Below are 17,661 nucleotides of genomic sequence, written 5' to 3'. Positions count from 1 at the left end.
TTTGGCAATCTTAAAATTCAAAAAGTGTATTTAAATTATCTTTCAAAAGTGGGCAAAAGGCTTGGCTTATTTATAAATGGAAAACTTTTTTCAATAATTTAGAAACTATATTATTATTTTTTTTATAAAAATTCGACTTAACTTTTGACCATAAAAAAACCGGACATACATTTTTGAAAATCATATTGTGAATAAGATGCTTATGTGAGATGTATAAAAAATGAAAAGGTAAATTAAAGACAATAGCCATCGAATATTTACAAATGGAGAAAAAACTGGACAGTACGAGGAGATACAGTGGTCGAAAAAAATTAAGCCAAGTTTCAAACTTTGTGCAATATTAAAAAAAAAAAATTGGACAAACTTTCGAAAATATTTCGAGCTTTTTAATTAGATTACTTCGACAGACACATATGTTCAAATAATTATGTGCAGTTTCTAAATAATCAAAAATTGATGTCTAACTTTAAGGTGACCAGTAAAAAAAAAATATTTCAGCTTTTTAATACTCGTAGCTAAAGCTGTTCGTCCAAATTAAAAGTTATATAAAATTGATGTCCTTTCTTTTAATGGCAAAAAAAATCATGTACAGTTTTTAATGACTCATAACATTTTATGGCCAGTTTTTTCCCGCTTTTAATAACACAAATTTTTTCAGGTTTTTAATGTCCAAAAATGTACAACCACTTTAGTCACCGCAATTTAATGTCCAATGTTCACAAACCTGTGTCGAGTTATGTTACCGAAAAATTATGGTCAGTTTTAAAATTACATACCATAAAAAAGTTATATCGGGATATAAGGCCAGTTTTAACTTTAAAGAGATGTCATGAGAAAAATTCATGTCGTTTTAAGATAACCAAAAATTTATGTTTAATTTTTAATAACTAAAATGCGATGGCCAGATACAAATAACCAAAAATGTATGTCCAGTTTTTGAGTTACCAAAAAGTTATGCCCACATAAATTTTATTAAAATGGAGACACTTTGATTATGCGACACAATTGACAACACCAACTCGAACACCTTCAAATCTTCTTAAAAATATATATATATTTTTTACACTTTTTACTACGCACTTAAACTAATATTTTGCAACAATTGCAGCTCGCCAATCAACAGCAATCTGAGCAAATCCATTATTAACCTGCTGTCAGTTGCATTGACTTTTCTGCACATATCGCACCGCACAATGCCACGACGTTTCTGAAGCCTAATCAGCTGTGATTGTGTGCAATTTATTGGCATGTCATAGTGGCATACATAGATTGACGGACAGACATGGGCACATAAAACAAGCCGATATACATACTTATTTACATTTCTACATACAGACATGACATTGATTTGCTGCCAATACAAATTGCCTGCGCCTGATTGCCAACTTCCAATTGCCTATAGCCAACTGTGTTTTTTTTTCACTTCACCAACTCAAGGGTATTCTCGCATTCGCACTCTTCTCGGTTCTGTCATTAGCATTCAAACAGCGCTGATTGATTGTTCCGTAAGTATGTAGCATAAGTAGGTGTATTGCTTGTAATCAATTATCAGCGTGTAGTGAGCGTTACCCCTTAATAAAAGCTGTTATTTTTATAACTACTCAATTGGCATCTTCATCATTCCTGATTAAAATTCCAATCACTCTTCCCCATTGCCTTTCGTATTTCTTCCAACTCGTCTCACTGGGTCAGTAGGTAGATTTTCACGTTAATGACTTTTCCAATCATCATAGCGCGTTCGCATGCCAAGCAACTTTGATTAACACTGGATTAAGTGGAACCGTTTCATTTCTGTTAGTAACTACAGAACCATTGCATTTACTTTGATTGGAATTATTTGCTGAATAATTGGAGATGTAACAAGCAGCGGATATAAATCATCGCTTGCTATTTAGAATTGGTATGCATTAGAAGAAAATAATTGGTTTTATAAATACCCATTGAAAGCTATTTGAGTGTGACTATAATGCGGAAAATTAAAATAAGATAAAGTTTATTCATTTCCACTTAGAGTCAGTTTCATTTCTATAAAAAACTGAAGTAAACACAACATTATCTTCTAATTCACGATTAGGCCTTAGCTCATGCTCTTTTCTGGATCACCAAATGAACCTTACTTATTTAATTTAGTCCTTCGTTTGTTTTTCCTTAAAAGGAAGCTCAATAAATATATCACACGTAAAATATGTGTTTAAATTTACAACAAAATGATATCGTTTCTGAAGAAAATTTCTAAGTACATATGTAAGTATGACGATATGTAAGTGTTAAAGATCTGAGGGCAAGTTTGATACTCATCAAAAACGTAACGATTTTTGTAAATATTTTTCATACAATATTGAGTCTTAAGATTGATATAACGTTGTAGAGCGTTCCAAAGAGGAGTTTAAAGACAGTCATGATAGAAATATGGCTTGTAGAGCCTCTTTTGTAAAATATTCAAGAAATAGAATACAGCTTCATCTTTAGAAGGTGGGAAATTTTTAGCTGAGGTAAAATAGAGTGAAAAATATAGGCAAAGATTTTTGAGTACTCGTAGTTAACCAGCAGAGTTTAGTTCCACCTACTGATAATCAACAGAACACTCCAATTCAAAGTACCACTTCTCAAGCTGCGACTCTCAGCAGAAATGGACTAGGGGTTTCCTGAGTTTTGGATGAAACGATGAAATAAATTTTTTTTGATGTCGACCATGTATTGGAAGACGCGCATATGTAGAACTATACACAGAGACTTTAAATAAAACTTATTTTTGGATAAAATAAAAATATGCGCCGAAAAATTTTTGCACTGATTTTTGAAGGTAACATTACACGCGGTTTACATGAGCAAACTTTTGTTGCGGTAATAACTAACTGGTTAGAAAGAGAGTCTATGCTCGTAATTAAGCGCTTCATGACTGACAAAACTAATTGCCCGAGATTTTTTCAAAGCCTTAAATAAAAGTAAAATTCGGGAGATATATTTTGAGTAGAAACAACTCTTTCCTTTGTTTATTTTTTCGGGATTGATAAAAAAGATATTTCTAATTTTTCCGGTTTTTCGAGATTTTCTTGGAATCGATCGAGTCTTTGTGGGAATTTTCGGAGATATTTTCCGGCCTATTCTTAATTTTTAGAATTTAGCTACTTCTCGAGATAAACATACGCCATAGGATTGTTACACAAGCAGCACGCTTGCCGGCCGGGTAAAGGAACCAGATGCGGATTTTTATTTTAGACATGAATACGTTCGAATGACGTAGGAAATTTGGAACTTTAAGTCCAGTTAGGTAAAAAAAAGTGCTTGTATTTCTCTAACTTAATTGTTTTTTTTTTGAGCTGCACCTATCTTCAGAAACGACTTTTCTCTTTGTACACTAGTACTGCCCATCTGGCCATATTTATAGGTGTGCCTGGAAAAAATTCCACACAGGAAAAAATGGTACCATGCGATCAAAGTTTGAGTGACAGTCGAAAATATCGATTGGCGAAGCTTTTTACGAATTGGTAACCGGTACAAAAAAAGCTATTTAATTTTTGAAATTACCGCGAATTATCCTTGTAGTAGTAAAGTTTCAACAAATTACGACCAATTCTTGCATTGTTCTCTATTTGGCCAAGTGAGTCAGTGCTAGGAGCAGCGATGCGCTAATTGTCAACAGTGTAATTAAAATAATTTCTTGTCAAATTGGGAGATAGAAAATTTTCTTATTTCGATGATTTTTTTATTTTTTAACAGCATGATACCACTTTTATCCTGTTTTTTCTATTTTAAGTGCTATATGTATTGACGCTTCTAAAGTAGTTGCTGCTAACATTGGCTTTTGCTAAAGAATAAATTCAAAAGCCAAGCATATTTTGTATACTCCGAAAAGTGTTTTTCGAAGCTTAAGCAGTTAAGACAGATAAAATATTCATTAAATTAGAACATTAATAATTTTAGCAATACAATTATTTTGTAAGAAGAATGACAAATGGCCTTCCTAGTGGCAGGTTGAACACATTCTAGTTTTTGTGCAACTCAGTTGCTGCTTAAGCAGGTGAAAAACATTAACATACTTTTTAAAAAAGCAATAAAATGTAATATAAAATTATGCCAAAAGCTAGAACTGGCCAGTTGCGTACCACTGCATGCATTTGTACATAGTATATAGAGCTACAAGCAATTACAAACCCAACTCGCTCCATACTTGGCACAGTGCATGCAAGAAAATCACGTCTGGCCTGTTTAAATACAACAAACATCTACTTGATTTTGCCTGAATTTTATGTTTTTTTTTTTTGCTTTAGCATTTTAGCCTTAAGTCAAGTGGAAGACATTGAATTAGTTTCAATTAAAATACTTAAATGAAAAATGCAAGTATGGAACGCGTTTGCGATGAGCGTATGGCGGCGCGTAAAATTGTTGAATGGAAAAATGAGCGAAAAAGTGTTAAGTTAGTGTAAAATGAACTGGTTAGTAAGCTAGTTGGCTGGCAACATTGCAAATTCCAAGCGTGTTGTAGCAGGCTACTAAATCTTTGTCTCTAAAAAAAAAAGTGTGTTAATAAAACACGCAAGTGCGAATGCAAAAAATTAAAGAAAGAAAGAAAAATAAATTTTGTAGAGGTCGGTGGAAAATATACTCGCATGCACATACTTATGTATACCAAATAGGCAAGTATACACATTAAAAGTGGGCGATGTGCAAGTGACCGAAAAAGTTACATGAAAAATTGTTGTACTTGAAAATTTTCAATTTGCAACTGATATTACGAAAGAACTTTAAACCTGTCGTAGGCAGTGTTGGCAAAACTCTAATGTAGTTGAAGTTGGAGCGAGTGGAGCAAGTGACAAACTAATTGTATAATGTATAAGAATATTAATGTGCATGACACGATTTTTGTACATGCTTCGCTTCATAACTGTTATGCTTCAATCATTTTTTTTTCAAAGCTGGCAATTTTACCATATTTTATTTGTAAAACAAAAGGTTTTAATAGTATATTTACCTTAAATCTACATTTTGCATAAGTAAATAGGTTTTAAAACTTTCCGCAGTTCGCAACCCTTGTAAAAAATATGTACATATGTAAATATATATCTACACTTTGGCTTACACCAGCACCTTCTGTTTAACAATATTGTTGTAATATTTCATCGAACTTTCGAAATTTAGTAGCTTTAATATTTTTCGGCCGCTGTGGTGTAGTGGTAAGCAGTGCGCGCTTCCACTCCACAACGCCTGGGTTCAAACCCTGGTCAAAGCAACATCGCAAAAATATAGAAAAAAGGTTTTTTCTTAACAGCGGTCGTCCCTCGGCAGGCAATGGCAAACCTCCGAGTGTATTTCTGCCATGAAAAACAGCTTCTCATAAAAATACAATCGCCGTTCGGAGTCGGCGTAAAACTGTAGGTCCCTCCGCTTTGTGTGACAACATCAAGGCGCACGCCACAAATCGGAGGAGAAGCTCGGCCAAACACTAACATATGTGTACGCGCCAATCTATTATTATTATTATTAATATTTTTTGGAAAGGTGGCAACTCTATTCTAAAAATTTTCTACTTCAATATTGTCACATACATTTCATTTGCCACAAATATTTGGTATATTTTCTTTGCTGAATTTATCTTAAACAACTAAATCTTAAATTACGTGGCAACCCTGATCGAAATTATCTTGCTACTCAAGTTTACTCCATCTATTTTCATTTGGTAATCATTTGAATATCCTTTTTTTTAGACTTTTTGGTACTCTTTTTATGTAGGACTGCATTTTTACCTGTATTCCCGAACCGGGAAGGTATAACATGCCTTTTTATTTAATACGCACGTTTTAAAAATTTTTTCGGTTCTCTTCATTATTTGGAAAGGTGGCAGACCCAATCACAAAGGGATTTTACCTAAATTCTATATCTATTTAAATTATGACATGCTCAGATTACATTAAATTCAAATCAATGTTTCAAATAGGTGGCAACTCTAATACAATTATTTTAGTAAAAAAGCCCTCTCAATCTTCTTCCATTCCAATAATATTGCCTCCTAAGACCACATTTTGGTCTCTATCTCAAAGATTATACAAGTTGCGGTCTATCTCACAACTCAAGCAGAAGAGGCTCATCGGGTTTTACAAACATTAATAAAAGTTTGCCTTCCTTATTTATCTTAGCGAAAGTGAGGGCCGAGGTTTGAGAGAAATGAGAACGAAGTAGTTTAGAAGCAAAAAGAGTCCGCAAAAATTTGTATGAGAGCTGCGGTGCTTGCTGCGCTAGACCACAGAGCTTAGCCTATTAGTCTAAAGCTGGCCTGTTTAGTGGCTCAACAATTTTGAGGGAGAAGATTTATTTTAAAAAATTAAGTACTGTCTAACCGATGGATCCAGAAGGATACAAATTTTAGGGTAGGGTTGGGGACCTTCTGCCGGGAGCTCTACAATCAACACTAAATTCAGGCCTCCAAACTGCTGAAGTTCTTTTCAGCTATAAATAGCTGCCACTAAGGAAGAAGTGTACTTACTGCTGAAGAATAAGACGTGAGTTAGGTAGACGGCCCGTCGATTAAGTTAATATTACCGATCAAAATCTGCGTATCACAAAAAATAAAGTCTCCTAAGACTCCTAGTCAGTTATAATTTCGAGAAAGTGGAAAATTATGTTTACTTGGGAACCAGCATGGACAATGACAACATCCCATGAGGTGGCTGTTGAAGTATTCAAGAGAAAAATGTTGCGAGTACCGCAGACGAAGGAATGATGAGCTGTATGAGCTGTACAACGACATTTACATAGTGCAGCAAATTAAAATACAGCGGCTTCGCTGGCTTGGCCATGTCGTTCAAATAAACTCCGACGCCTCAGCTCTGAAAGTTTTCAACTGGGAACCCGCTGGTGGTAGAAGAAGAAGATGTAGGTCCCCACGGAGAGGGAAAGACCAAGTGGAGAAAGACTTGGCTTCACTTGGCATTTCCCATTGGCATCAGTTGGCACAGAGAGAAACGACTGGCGTGCTTTGTTGAACTCGGCCAAAATAGCTTAGGCGGTTATAGCGCCAAGTACGTCCCATATCCGTGACAGCCACCTTCAGCTTACCCAATTCAGCAAACACAATTAAAGTGTCCAAGCAGTTTGGTGTTTCAATAAAGTCATTTCGTGAGATTTCGTAGTATTTGTTCGCCGAGAGACTGCTGCGCTTTTTAACTGCCTATCGAGCCCACGGCACCACCTTCCAGCAAGAATTACTCTTCACTTAATCCCCTAGCTGATGTTGTTGATATTATTGGTGGTGTTTATGCTGCATCTCAGGTAGACTTGTCAATATGATTCGGTAAAGCGAGGTTTGAAAAATATCCTATCCCTGCCACCAAGCCTTTTATTGCACTCTAATGTGGCTTCTTTGCCTCGATTTTACTTGCTCTTGGCGCCGGCCAATATTGTGAATAACGGATCCAGTGCTGGGTACCTTATTGTCTTTGTCTAAGTTTATTCTTTACCAGAGACTAACTAATTATTTGCCGAAGAGACAAAATATTTTGCTTCTCCGTAAGCTCGATATGCAAGCCAGAATAGGCTTCGTAATGAGCTTTGAAACTCCCTTACGTTTATAGACGGTTTGAGGATATTTCAAACTACTAATAACCCCTGCAAGCAATATGAAATATACTTTTCAAGCTTTCGGAACATCAAAAACGCTATTCAAGATCATTTGCCTCTGTTGCTTTTTGCTGAAGTAGCATTTTGAGCAGGTTGGGTGTCTAATTAGTTGCCTGAGGGGGTCTCATGTTTACCTGTACTGCCAGAAATGTGGCCAGAGCTTGTGAAGATTGGACATCCGATACGCGAGCTTTCCATTGCTCTCAAGCTACAAGACTTCCCTGCTTTTCCGCGGATGGGAATGGAATATAATGTGTGACGTTGACGCAGATTTCCAACTATCATCTTTACGTTTTTTTGCAGTATCCAGAATATATACTCTTTGTTTGCCAATTTTTTCTCAATCTGTCAATCTAAAGCAACCAATAGACGTTAAAAGAGTAAGACGATCCCCTATAGGTATACATGCATATGTATGTAAATAAGCAATAAATTATTTATAATAACAAAAACTACAACAACGAAGATTTTATTCTAGCCAAGAGTACAAACCTTCCTAATAAAGTAATTTTATAGTTCGTTTGAAAGGCTTGTCCTTACTTGTGCACAAACTTCAGCAGTAAATACCACTTGAACCGCTTCGAGCCAAACCAGCTAGCAAATAAGCAGTGCAAGACCTGCCGGCTTCGAAAAAAAAAAACAATGCAAAACTAAAGCAAAATACTTGTAGCGTGAGCGCCAACGAATTTGCAATCAATTTAGATTTATTGTTTTATAAGTTAAAAATAATGCAAAGAGCGTTGGTACATAAAACAAATGAAGTGCAAAAACAATGGCAGCGCACGGCATTAAATCAGTGGAAAAAACAAAACAAAAGAACCTTCGAAGCAAGAAAGCAATGCGCTTAATGGCCTGTGTCGGTCGGTGCAGTGATTGTAAGTTTTTGCTCGCTGATCATAGTCAGCTGATGTTAGATTAAGCATTAAGTGACAACGGCACACAGAATTTGACATTTATCAGAGACTGAGGGCACTTAACGAAAATTGTCTTGCATATCTATACTTCTAATATTTGCTAAGCGAGTATGCATATTTGCACTTGTGCTTGATTGTATCGCACCCAGCTTTCCATAGAAACAAAGATTTAAGACATCTAGCTATCTCTAAGGTTTTTTTGTTGTTATTTTCTTAGATTTTGCCACATGCCAACATTTTTTTTTATAAATTCTTAATACGTGCAAGGAAACTTAAAATTGGAAATAAATAAATAAATAAATAAACAAATAGCTAATCATTTTACGGAAATAAATCACTTTAACTCGTCCCTCATTTTGAAAAAATATCTTATTGATTGGCTCTCCGTTTAATTGCTTTTAAGTTTTAAAGAAACAACATTTGTATTATGTAGCAGTAAAAATCACACCAACTAATTTAAAACCTTTTGCTTTAATAAAATATTCAAATTATTCTTGATTGACAGCGATTAGGTAAATTTATTTTTAATTGTTACTTTCCAAGCCAATTTTTAGTGGAGAGTTGTTTACAAAATGTTGAAAAATGTCATAAAAAGAAGCGCACGTTTAGGAGTTTTTGAACAAAATTCCTTTCCTTAATAAAGATATCATTTTACGCTAGTTATTATAATGTCAGATGGAGCAGCTCCTGCTTTTCTCAAATATATTTATGAATATGGGTCAATAAATGCTGAGTCTATCTTCTGATATAAACATCTTCTAAGAAGTTAGATTATGCCAGGTAACCGCACCTCTGATCTAAGTAAGAGACTAGATTTTTTTACGATGTTCATTTGATATCGTCTCTGAAGATTAGAATCTGGTCTTTACTTAGGATGATGTAAGATTACCAGTCACTTCTGTCGTCGAATTCAACATACAAGTTATGGGGATGGGCTTTAATCTCACCTCGAGCTATGGGCATTCCAGTATTCTATTTACCATCTACATTCCAGCAAGAGAGGCCTGCGAGGGGTGCAGTATCTGGAATCGGGGTCCTGTGAACTTATTTACAGATCGATCGAAGCTGAATGGGAAGGTGGGGGCGTCTTCTGCGAAGAACTCTCCACCAACCTGAAATTTAGGCTACCAGATCACTGCAGCGTCTTCCAGGTTGAGGAGCTCTCTGGAGTAACTCCTTTTAGAGAGGTGAATATCTATTCCAAAAGCCAAGCAGCTATTAAGGTAGTTGGCTCCTTAACGGTGCGTTCGAGAATAGTGAAAGAGTGATTACTTCCTGATCGACCGCATCTGAATACTTCGCTGTTAAGCTTATTTGGGTTCCAGGTCACAGCGAAATCTCTGGAGACTGCATGACCACGGAGATGACAAGACAGGGAAACCTCGAGGAATTGCTTCCGGATATGGAAGGTCTAGGGGCTCCAGGCATAGTGTGGTCTGCTTCTAGACAGATGGGCGTTCAGTCAGCTTAGCGAGCACTGAGCGAAGACACTGGAAGCAAGGTGGCAAAATCCTTCTGACCACGGGTAAACCGGGGCCGGACTGGGGAGCTCTTGACACTAAGCAAGCTACATCTGTCGATATTTATGGGAATACTTGAGGTGATGCGATGAGGTGGAGTCATCTCAACATCTGCTGCTCTAGTACCCCTCCTTTCCGAGCCAAAGGTTTAAGCACCTTGGATCAGACTTTTTGGTACTCCCGATGAGCTATCGGGAAAGGACATCAGTCAACTGAAGAGGTTCGTTGCGAGCACGAAGCGGTTCTCCAATAAAAAGCCATAGATGTCGTCATTCTTGCCCAGCTTTCCCTCTCTTTCTAAACCCTCCTACTCACCTTCCGATTTCCTTGCATTCTTTTCCATCTTGCCTTCTTAGGGCATCACAATGGACAGCTTGGTCGAGTCCAATTGGGTCTCCATTCACGGAGGCAGCCAGATAACGTAACCTAACCTTTCTTTTGGTTTTGGTTGATTTTTTAGCACGCAAAATTGTTTTATGGGAAGCTTTTTCAGGCTACCACTCTTAGAAAAAACTTTTTCTAATTTAGATGTTGCTCGACGCAGCGATCGATACCATATCCTCATATACCCATATCCAACTGCTGAGCCATACATGAACCCGCGCAAAAACTAGACTCTGATCTTAGAATAACATAAGGGAGCGAAGGTAACAGATAATCTACACACCCACTCATAAGCTCCTGATGTCGGGTAGCCTTCAATAACTTCTGTTTGGAAGCCGTTATCAAGTCTTGCTCGTGCTGAATATGCAAGACTCCTCATTCTTAAGAGAAGAACTACATATCGTCGTTTAAAGTACAAAAGCGCGTATCAACAAAATGCAAAACCGCGTATGTGAGATTGCATAAATTATTTTCTAGAGAGTAAAAACACTAATATTTCAAAATGGTTCCCTTTTTTATAAAGAAATCGCATTTCTGGCTAGTATATTTCAGGACGAATGGATAAGGATTGAGCCAAGAGCTTGTGTGAGCAAATCCAATTTTTGGCAGCCAATGTCAGTTACGCGGTTTTGCAGAATGACGATACGCGGTGTTGTACTTTAAACGACGATATATTCCACTGCCTACGTAGAACCAGCTATTTAAAGAACGGTACGCCGCAGGAAGAAACTAATCGCACTGATCTGCAATGTGTAACTTAAAGATTTCGCTTATTTATTTACACGAAAACATATACAACTTATTATAAACAAACAACAGTTTTTTCATACCATTAAGTGAATCATTTTCCTTTTGTATTAGTCAATTTTCTCCGACATTGCTTACCTGTAATGAAAAAAAAATAACATGATTAATTTAAAGTTGTTAAAAAGATATACCGTGAACTTCTTAATTACTAAAATAATCAAAGTGTTAAGCTCATAAATTGTTATAAGTAGTTTGTTCTAATAAAATAAAAATAAAACCTTCCCAAAGCCGCCAGACATAGAATGACTTCATCGAGCTATAAATAACAAAAGAACTACCACAGCCACTCCCTCAGCGCAGCATTTTTAAATCTCAAATTTCGTGCCTGTTTACACTATAATTAATTTAAACTACTTTGCTTAACATAATTATAGTTATTTTATGAAAATTGCAGCCATGCGGATAAATATGTACTATATTTTCCAGCTGCCTGAACTCATTTGGCTATAGTGTCGTCTTTACCTTATTTAGTTGGATTGGCAAGCTGCGCACGCCCCTTTGAACATTTATTAAGGAAATTAGCAACACCAAAAGAAACAATGAAAAAAGAAAATCAACTGATTAATTTAAAATTTTTGCACTGTTAAACATGTCAGGTATTTTGTGCTTTCAAGGCTTAAATGTTGAAGTTTTTCTTTAGCATTTTTTACTAAAATTACTAAAATAAAATGTAGCGCTCGTTTAATCGCTTCGCTGGGTTTGGCTATGACGTTTATTGCTGAAATTATAAGGCTATTGTTGTTTGAAATTAACTAAATAAGTGTAGTAAATACGTTAATTTATTATTGAGAAAAAAAATGTAGTGGCAAATTGAGTCATTCAGGAAGTTTATGCGAAATTCTCACACAGCTGAATGATACATAAATTGGGAGGTGTGTTTCAGAATTATGTCTGCATTTTGGTTAATTTTTAAATGCCTGAAGCAAAAATTACGAGCTGCTGGAAATCTAATGAATATAAATTAAAGAAAAAATAAACAAAAATAAGCCATAACATTTGTGTAGACACGCCTCTGAGAATTGAGCTAGTACTTAAACCAAGAGCGTCATAAGTGAATAATCATGAAACGGCTTATTTCCCACAAATATTTTCTTAATGTTTTTAAACAGAGCCTGCATTTAACAACGGGAAATCATTTTAAGTTCCCTTTGCCGGTTCTGAGAGGAACAAATTTGAGCCTTTGATTTGATATCTGCCACCTCCTGTCTGCTTTCAAGACAACATGGGGAGCAATCTTGAAGTGAGTAGGCTAATGAAGGACAGAGTTTACACACGTCTAGGAGAGATCAAATGAACGTTCTTGAAGTATATCTACGCCGCATATGAAAGAGCTTTTGAAAGGAGTAGCGGGTATTGTCAGCCCATATATAACTTTTCCTATCTAGTGATTGGTAATCAAGAATCTGCCTAAAGAGTATCGAGATTCACATAGCTTAGTAAATTTTAGTGTCCTCATTAGAGATGGGCGCGGGATATCGGGACCCGCGGGGCCCACGGTACTGATTCAAATTGGCCGGTATCGGTAAGGTCCGTAACAGTTTTGCGGGCGGGATGGGACCAAAATCCTCTCCCAACACTACCGATAAAACCGAAACACTTCGTAACATTTCATACTGTACAGAAGCGTATATTAAACTTTAAGATATATACTTGCGAGTATGTATGTTCATTGGGGTACCGCACCAATAAAGATGCGGTTTTTCCATCGGCATTATAGAATTTATTATATTTTAAAATTTCCAGAAAAATATATTTTTTTAATTTTTATACAGACATTTCAAGCCTAAACTTTTCTATCATCTGAAGTGATAAAAAAAAACAATTTTTAAACCTTGTGTTATTTATAAAAAGCTCTCGTAGGATAAATCTTAATATTTTTCTGAAATATTTTGGTGGAAGTCTCAAAATATAATATGCTTTATAATTTCTGTGAAACAACAGATATTGAATTTTTCTTATGGGGACTGATACAACTTAAGGCACATGGTATAATCCAAAATTATATATTTTAATTTTTGGAGGTTTAAGAATTCGTTAGTAAAGCAAATTATAGAAAAAGGCAGAAAACAATCAAAATCAAAAATTTTGGTATTCGGCATTTTGAGAGTTCAGAACCGAATCCTTGTTTCATGAAAATATACATATATTTACATTAATTTAAATTTTTTATAAAATGATTTAATTTTCCCAAAAATTTGTATTATTTGTCTTTTGTTATTTATGGCCTTATTACAATTATATTCAATTATTAAATTAAAAAAAAAATAAAATTATTATTATAAAATTATCCAACCACCATTTCATGTCGAAAAACTTGCAATCACATATCAAAAAAATCGTGGTTTTAGCGGTTTTGATTTTCGATATTGAGTTTTTAAAGAAAAGAAATTTTGTTTTCCAAAACTTCGATTTTCGAGATTTCCAGATTAATGTTTTAAACCAGTGACAGGCAGCCAGTAGCCCCGCGAGGCTATAAGCTCTTTGTTTGCTATGTATGCGTGTGTATTTTGCCTGGCACTGCTTTAACTAAACTAACGAAATACAGAATAATTATAAATCTGTATATGTTGGAACTTCGGTATTTATTTTCAAAATTAACGAAATCTTCGTAAATGTTAAAAATTTACCTCGAAAAACCCCGAACTTAGGTAAATAAATTTTTGGAATATTATAATTATATTTTTCGTGTAAGAATTTCCAGACTAAATTTTCAAATAACAAAGTCTCGAAAAACTAAAATAATCTCACACACAAAAAATATACATACGGTATATACTAGAGCACTTGGTAGTCGCCTCGTCGATTATCGGTTAGTCGAATGGCAAAAGTTGTTTAAAAAAATAATTTACTTCACTTAACCGACTAACCATTCCCTTTCGACTTTTTCAACTACACGCTCACAAACAACTAGTGGACCATCCATTCGTTTTTCGATTTTTCTAGTAGTTGTTTTCTTTCAGTAAATGTTATTTTTATATATATTTTTCGAATAATTATGCTCATTAACAAAACCAAACCGCGCTGTTAACAATAATTTTATAGTGAAAAACTGTCATTATTCGAATAATTTCGGTTAGTCCATTTTCCGACTACACGATTGTGAGTCTACGGTTAGTTGAATTCGAGTGGTGGATCGAATAATTGCTACTCGACTATCAACGGACAAACAACATGCTAATCGACTAGCCGGTTAACCGAATAGCCGAAGAGTCGATTTTTAATAATCTTAGTATATACTTGACAAAAAAGAAAATATGTGGAAATTACCAAAAGAAAAAACGGAGCTCGGGTTTCGATTTTTGAGATTTAGGTATTCAACTTTTAGTCGTAGTAAATTAAACTACTTTTCCCAAATTTTTGGACTTGAATATTCGCAATTTTGCAGTTTAATTTTATAAGTGACAACATCATTGGTAATCGAATTGCATATATGACAATTGTGGTATCCGTTATTTCACAAATGGTTTGTTTTGCTGCCGCCTCATGATTTCTTTGTTTTTATCCTAAAAAAAATTTAGTCCAAGAAAAGCCTTACTTTTTATATAGAGCGTTCAATTCTCTATTAAAACATTAATTGGCTATTGCTGTAGCCTATTTTATTCCAGAAAAAAAATTAATGTAAAGTTCCTAAAATCCCAGTTATTTATTTACTAAAATGTACATATGAAATGTTATATGCTTTCGATATGGTTTAATTTGAAAATTTAGAGCTTTTTTCTTTTTCTTTTGTTTGTTTAACGTTTATTATTATTTATTTTTTTTTATAAAAATAGAGCCAAATTTCAAACTTTGACAAAAATTTAACAACAACAACAAACCTTTTACTAAGAATTTTTAGAAAAATTCTAAGTACGCTGTTTTATAGCCCATTAAATTCTAACTTAAGAAATTGCGGATGGTGTTACCATTTTTTTCCACACAAAAAAAAAAAAAATTGTCGTACATACTATGTATGGATGGAAATGCGTGACACAGTCAGGAAAAAATTTAAAAAAAACAACGCGTTTTCTTAGTTACTTGAAACTTACACTTAATGGGTTATATACTTAGATTTTTTCTAAAAATTCTTAATAAAAAGTTTGTTGTTGTTGTAATTGTTGTTTTTTGAATTTTTCTAATTTTGCTTTAAAGTTTGAAATTTAGACTTATATGATGTTTGTTAAATAACTGTATTTGTTTAGAAATATAATAAACATTAAACCGTCAAAAGAAGAATAGCCAAGACTGGTCAAAATGTCGTGTACCTAATATTTTTCACATGACTATATGAACACACATAACTATTTGATAAAAAATGCTTGAAAAAACCCAGAATTTTGGGATTTAGGTTGTCGGGATCTCACGGATGTACATATGTACTTATTTGTAACTTTTCTAGCAACTCCAATTGAAATTTCTGATTGTTAATACATGGTGAATGGGACTAAAAATATGATAAGCATAACCTTTAGTTCGTAGAAAACACATTCAACCTGTTTGCATACTTGTTATCAGCAAATTCATTACAGTTTCTTTTACTATTAATTTTTCTCATTTTTTTTTTTATTTATTTTTATAATTGTAGTTAAATTCCAGCATTCAGCTAACTTAACAAGCGCCATCCATACAACTTGTCTTGTTGAATATAAGTTTTATAAATACCTCTGCAGAGAGATATATTAATTGCATAATAAATGGTTGTAAACACCAAATAAAGCGGCAATGACTTACCATAGTTGAACGTAAAAGAATAGCGGCTAAAATAGAGAAACTAGTTGCACTGCAAGCGAAGAACAATAAGCACCGCCATAAATAAGACACATACAAAAACACACGCGCCTTTGCAAATAACTATTTAGCACATAAATTTACATAATTATAGGGTATTTATGCAAGCGTGCAAGCTTTTTGCATTTGTATATTTAAAAATACACATACACACACACAAACACAAGTTTGAAAGCCAGTCTAATAAGCTTCGTCGGTATGTTACTCATACGCCATTGGCACCTTTTGCAGAGGTTAAAGTGCAAATCAAAGGCAAAATATTGCGGATTGATGTCACGAGAGTTTTACACTCTAATGTGCCAACATTTAACGCATTGCGCTGTTTACAGAAAAGAAAATCAAAACAAAAGCACTTTTATGCATGTATGTACATAAATACAATGTCGCGCGCCGCTGCTGTGTCGAAAGACAAAAAGAACCCGCTTAGTTGGCGACTAATTTCAATTATTTATGCTGCAGCAATTTGAAGCGCTAACAAAAAACACTTTACGCGCGCGCACATACACACAAATGCATTTATAAGCACATATGCATTTAATTTTTAGATCGCAGCTATACGCTTTATATCTATGCTTTTCGCTAGGTGCGAGTAAAAAAGGTTTAACAATGCGATGGATTTCGCGCGTCTACGACAACTAGCTAGCTGAGAGTGCTGTTAAAGCCGGTGTGTTAAGCGCAACTAACGGCTCTTACAGCAGTGAACAGCATTTTGGTGAATTTGCGGCAATAATGGTTACATATGTACATATGCGCGCACTGCAATGTTGGCCATGCATTTTGAATTCGTTCCGCATTGCTTTGATTCGTCGTTAGGGTATGCGATCGAATTTTATGCAAGTAGTACATGGGACACATTCATATTTATATATATTTGTATGTATGTATGCACATTAGACTGGTTTAAAAAATCTACAATTACTTTTTTTTGCAAAATCTCTTGTGAAATATTTTCGGGACTATGAAAAAAGACGCCTGTCGAAAATGCAGCCATTATTATCAAGATTTAGAGGTCGCTCATCGCGAATTTCTATTTTCTATATAAATATCTAACACAGGAAAAAAATTAGTTTCCTTTTTGAAATTTTAATACTTCTCTTTAAGTCAACGCATCGTAATGAGCGGCATATTTTGAAGGAATTGAATTGACTTAATTCTCCAAAAGTTATTCCGGGGTAAAATCGAACATATATCTCACATATATCGAACGTATATTTCACCAGCAAATTTAAATGGAAAACGATTTTTTATTTCTGTCAATTTCCATATAATATTCAAAAAATTAAAATCATTTTTCACTTACATTGCTTTTGTGAAATTGGCTCTAAATATCATAAAATTTTTATTGGAAATTTTAAAATTTTTAATATTTATACCCGAGCGCACTTGTGCACAAGGGTATTATAACTTTGTTCACATAACGGTTGTTTGTAACAGGCAAAACGAATCGAGATAGATATAGACAAATGTATACATAAATGATCAGAATGAAAAGAGAAATCGATTAAGCGGTGACTGTCTGTCCGTCCGTCCGTCCGTCCGTCCGTCCGTCCGTCTGTCCGTCCGTCTGTCCGTCTGTGCACACGATAACTCGAGTAAAAACTGAGATATCTTAACGAAACTTGGTATGTGCACTTCTTTCGGGCGTAGGACGGATG

At 34.7% G+C, this 17,661-nt stretch overlaps 1 protein-coding gene across 2 annotated transcripts in view; it reads right to left on the bottom strand.

The window, feature by feature from the left end:
• Positions 1-16,043, bottom strand: part of DAAM (disheveled-associated activator of morphogenesis-like protein) — a 53,643-nt gene extending 37,600 nt beyond the window's left edge. Inside the window, exon 1 of one of the 2 annotated variants that reach the window (XM_017615380.1) lies at positions 15,950-16,043. In XM_017615380.1, coding sequence (XP_017470869.1) covers positions 15,950-15,952 — 3 coding nt within the window. In that variant the 5' untranslated portion in view covers positions 15,953-16,043. Of the gene's footprint in view, positions 1-11,262; positions 11,325-15,949 lie in introns of those variants that run through there. The other variant, XM_017615379.1, reaches the window with a different exon arrangement.
• Positions 16,044-17,661: the final 1,618 nt, after the last annotated feature.

The sequence above is a fragment of the Rhagoletis zephyria genome, unplaced genomic scaffold, assembly GCF_001687245.7.
Source record: "Rhagoletis zephyria isolate East Lansing unplaced genomic scaffold, Rhagoletis_zephyria_1.1 Rzeph_scaffold_01008, whole genome shotgun sequence".
Lineage (NCBI taxonomy): Eukaryota > Metazoa > Arthropoda > Insecta > Diptera > Tephritidae > Rhagoletis > Rhagoletis zephyria.
The sequence above is the reverse complement of the archived record's forward strand: the minus strand, read 5'-3'. Positions and strand labels throughout refer to the sequence as shown.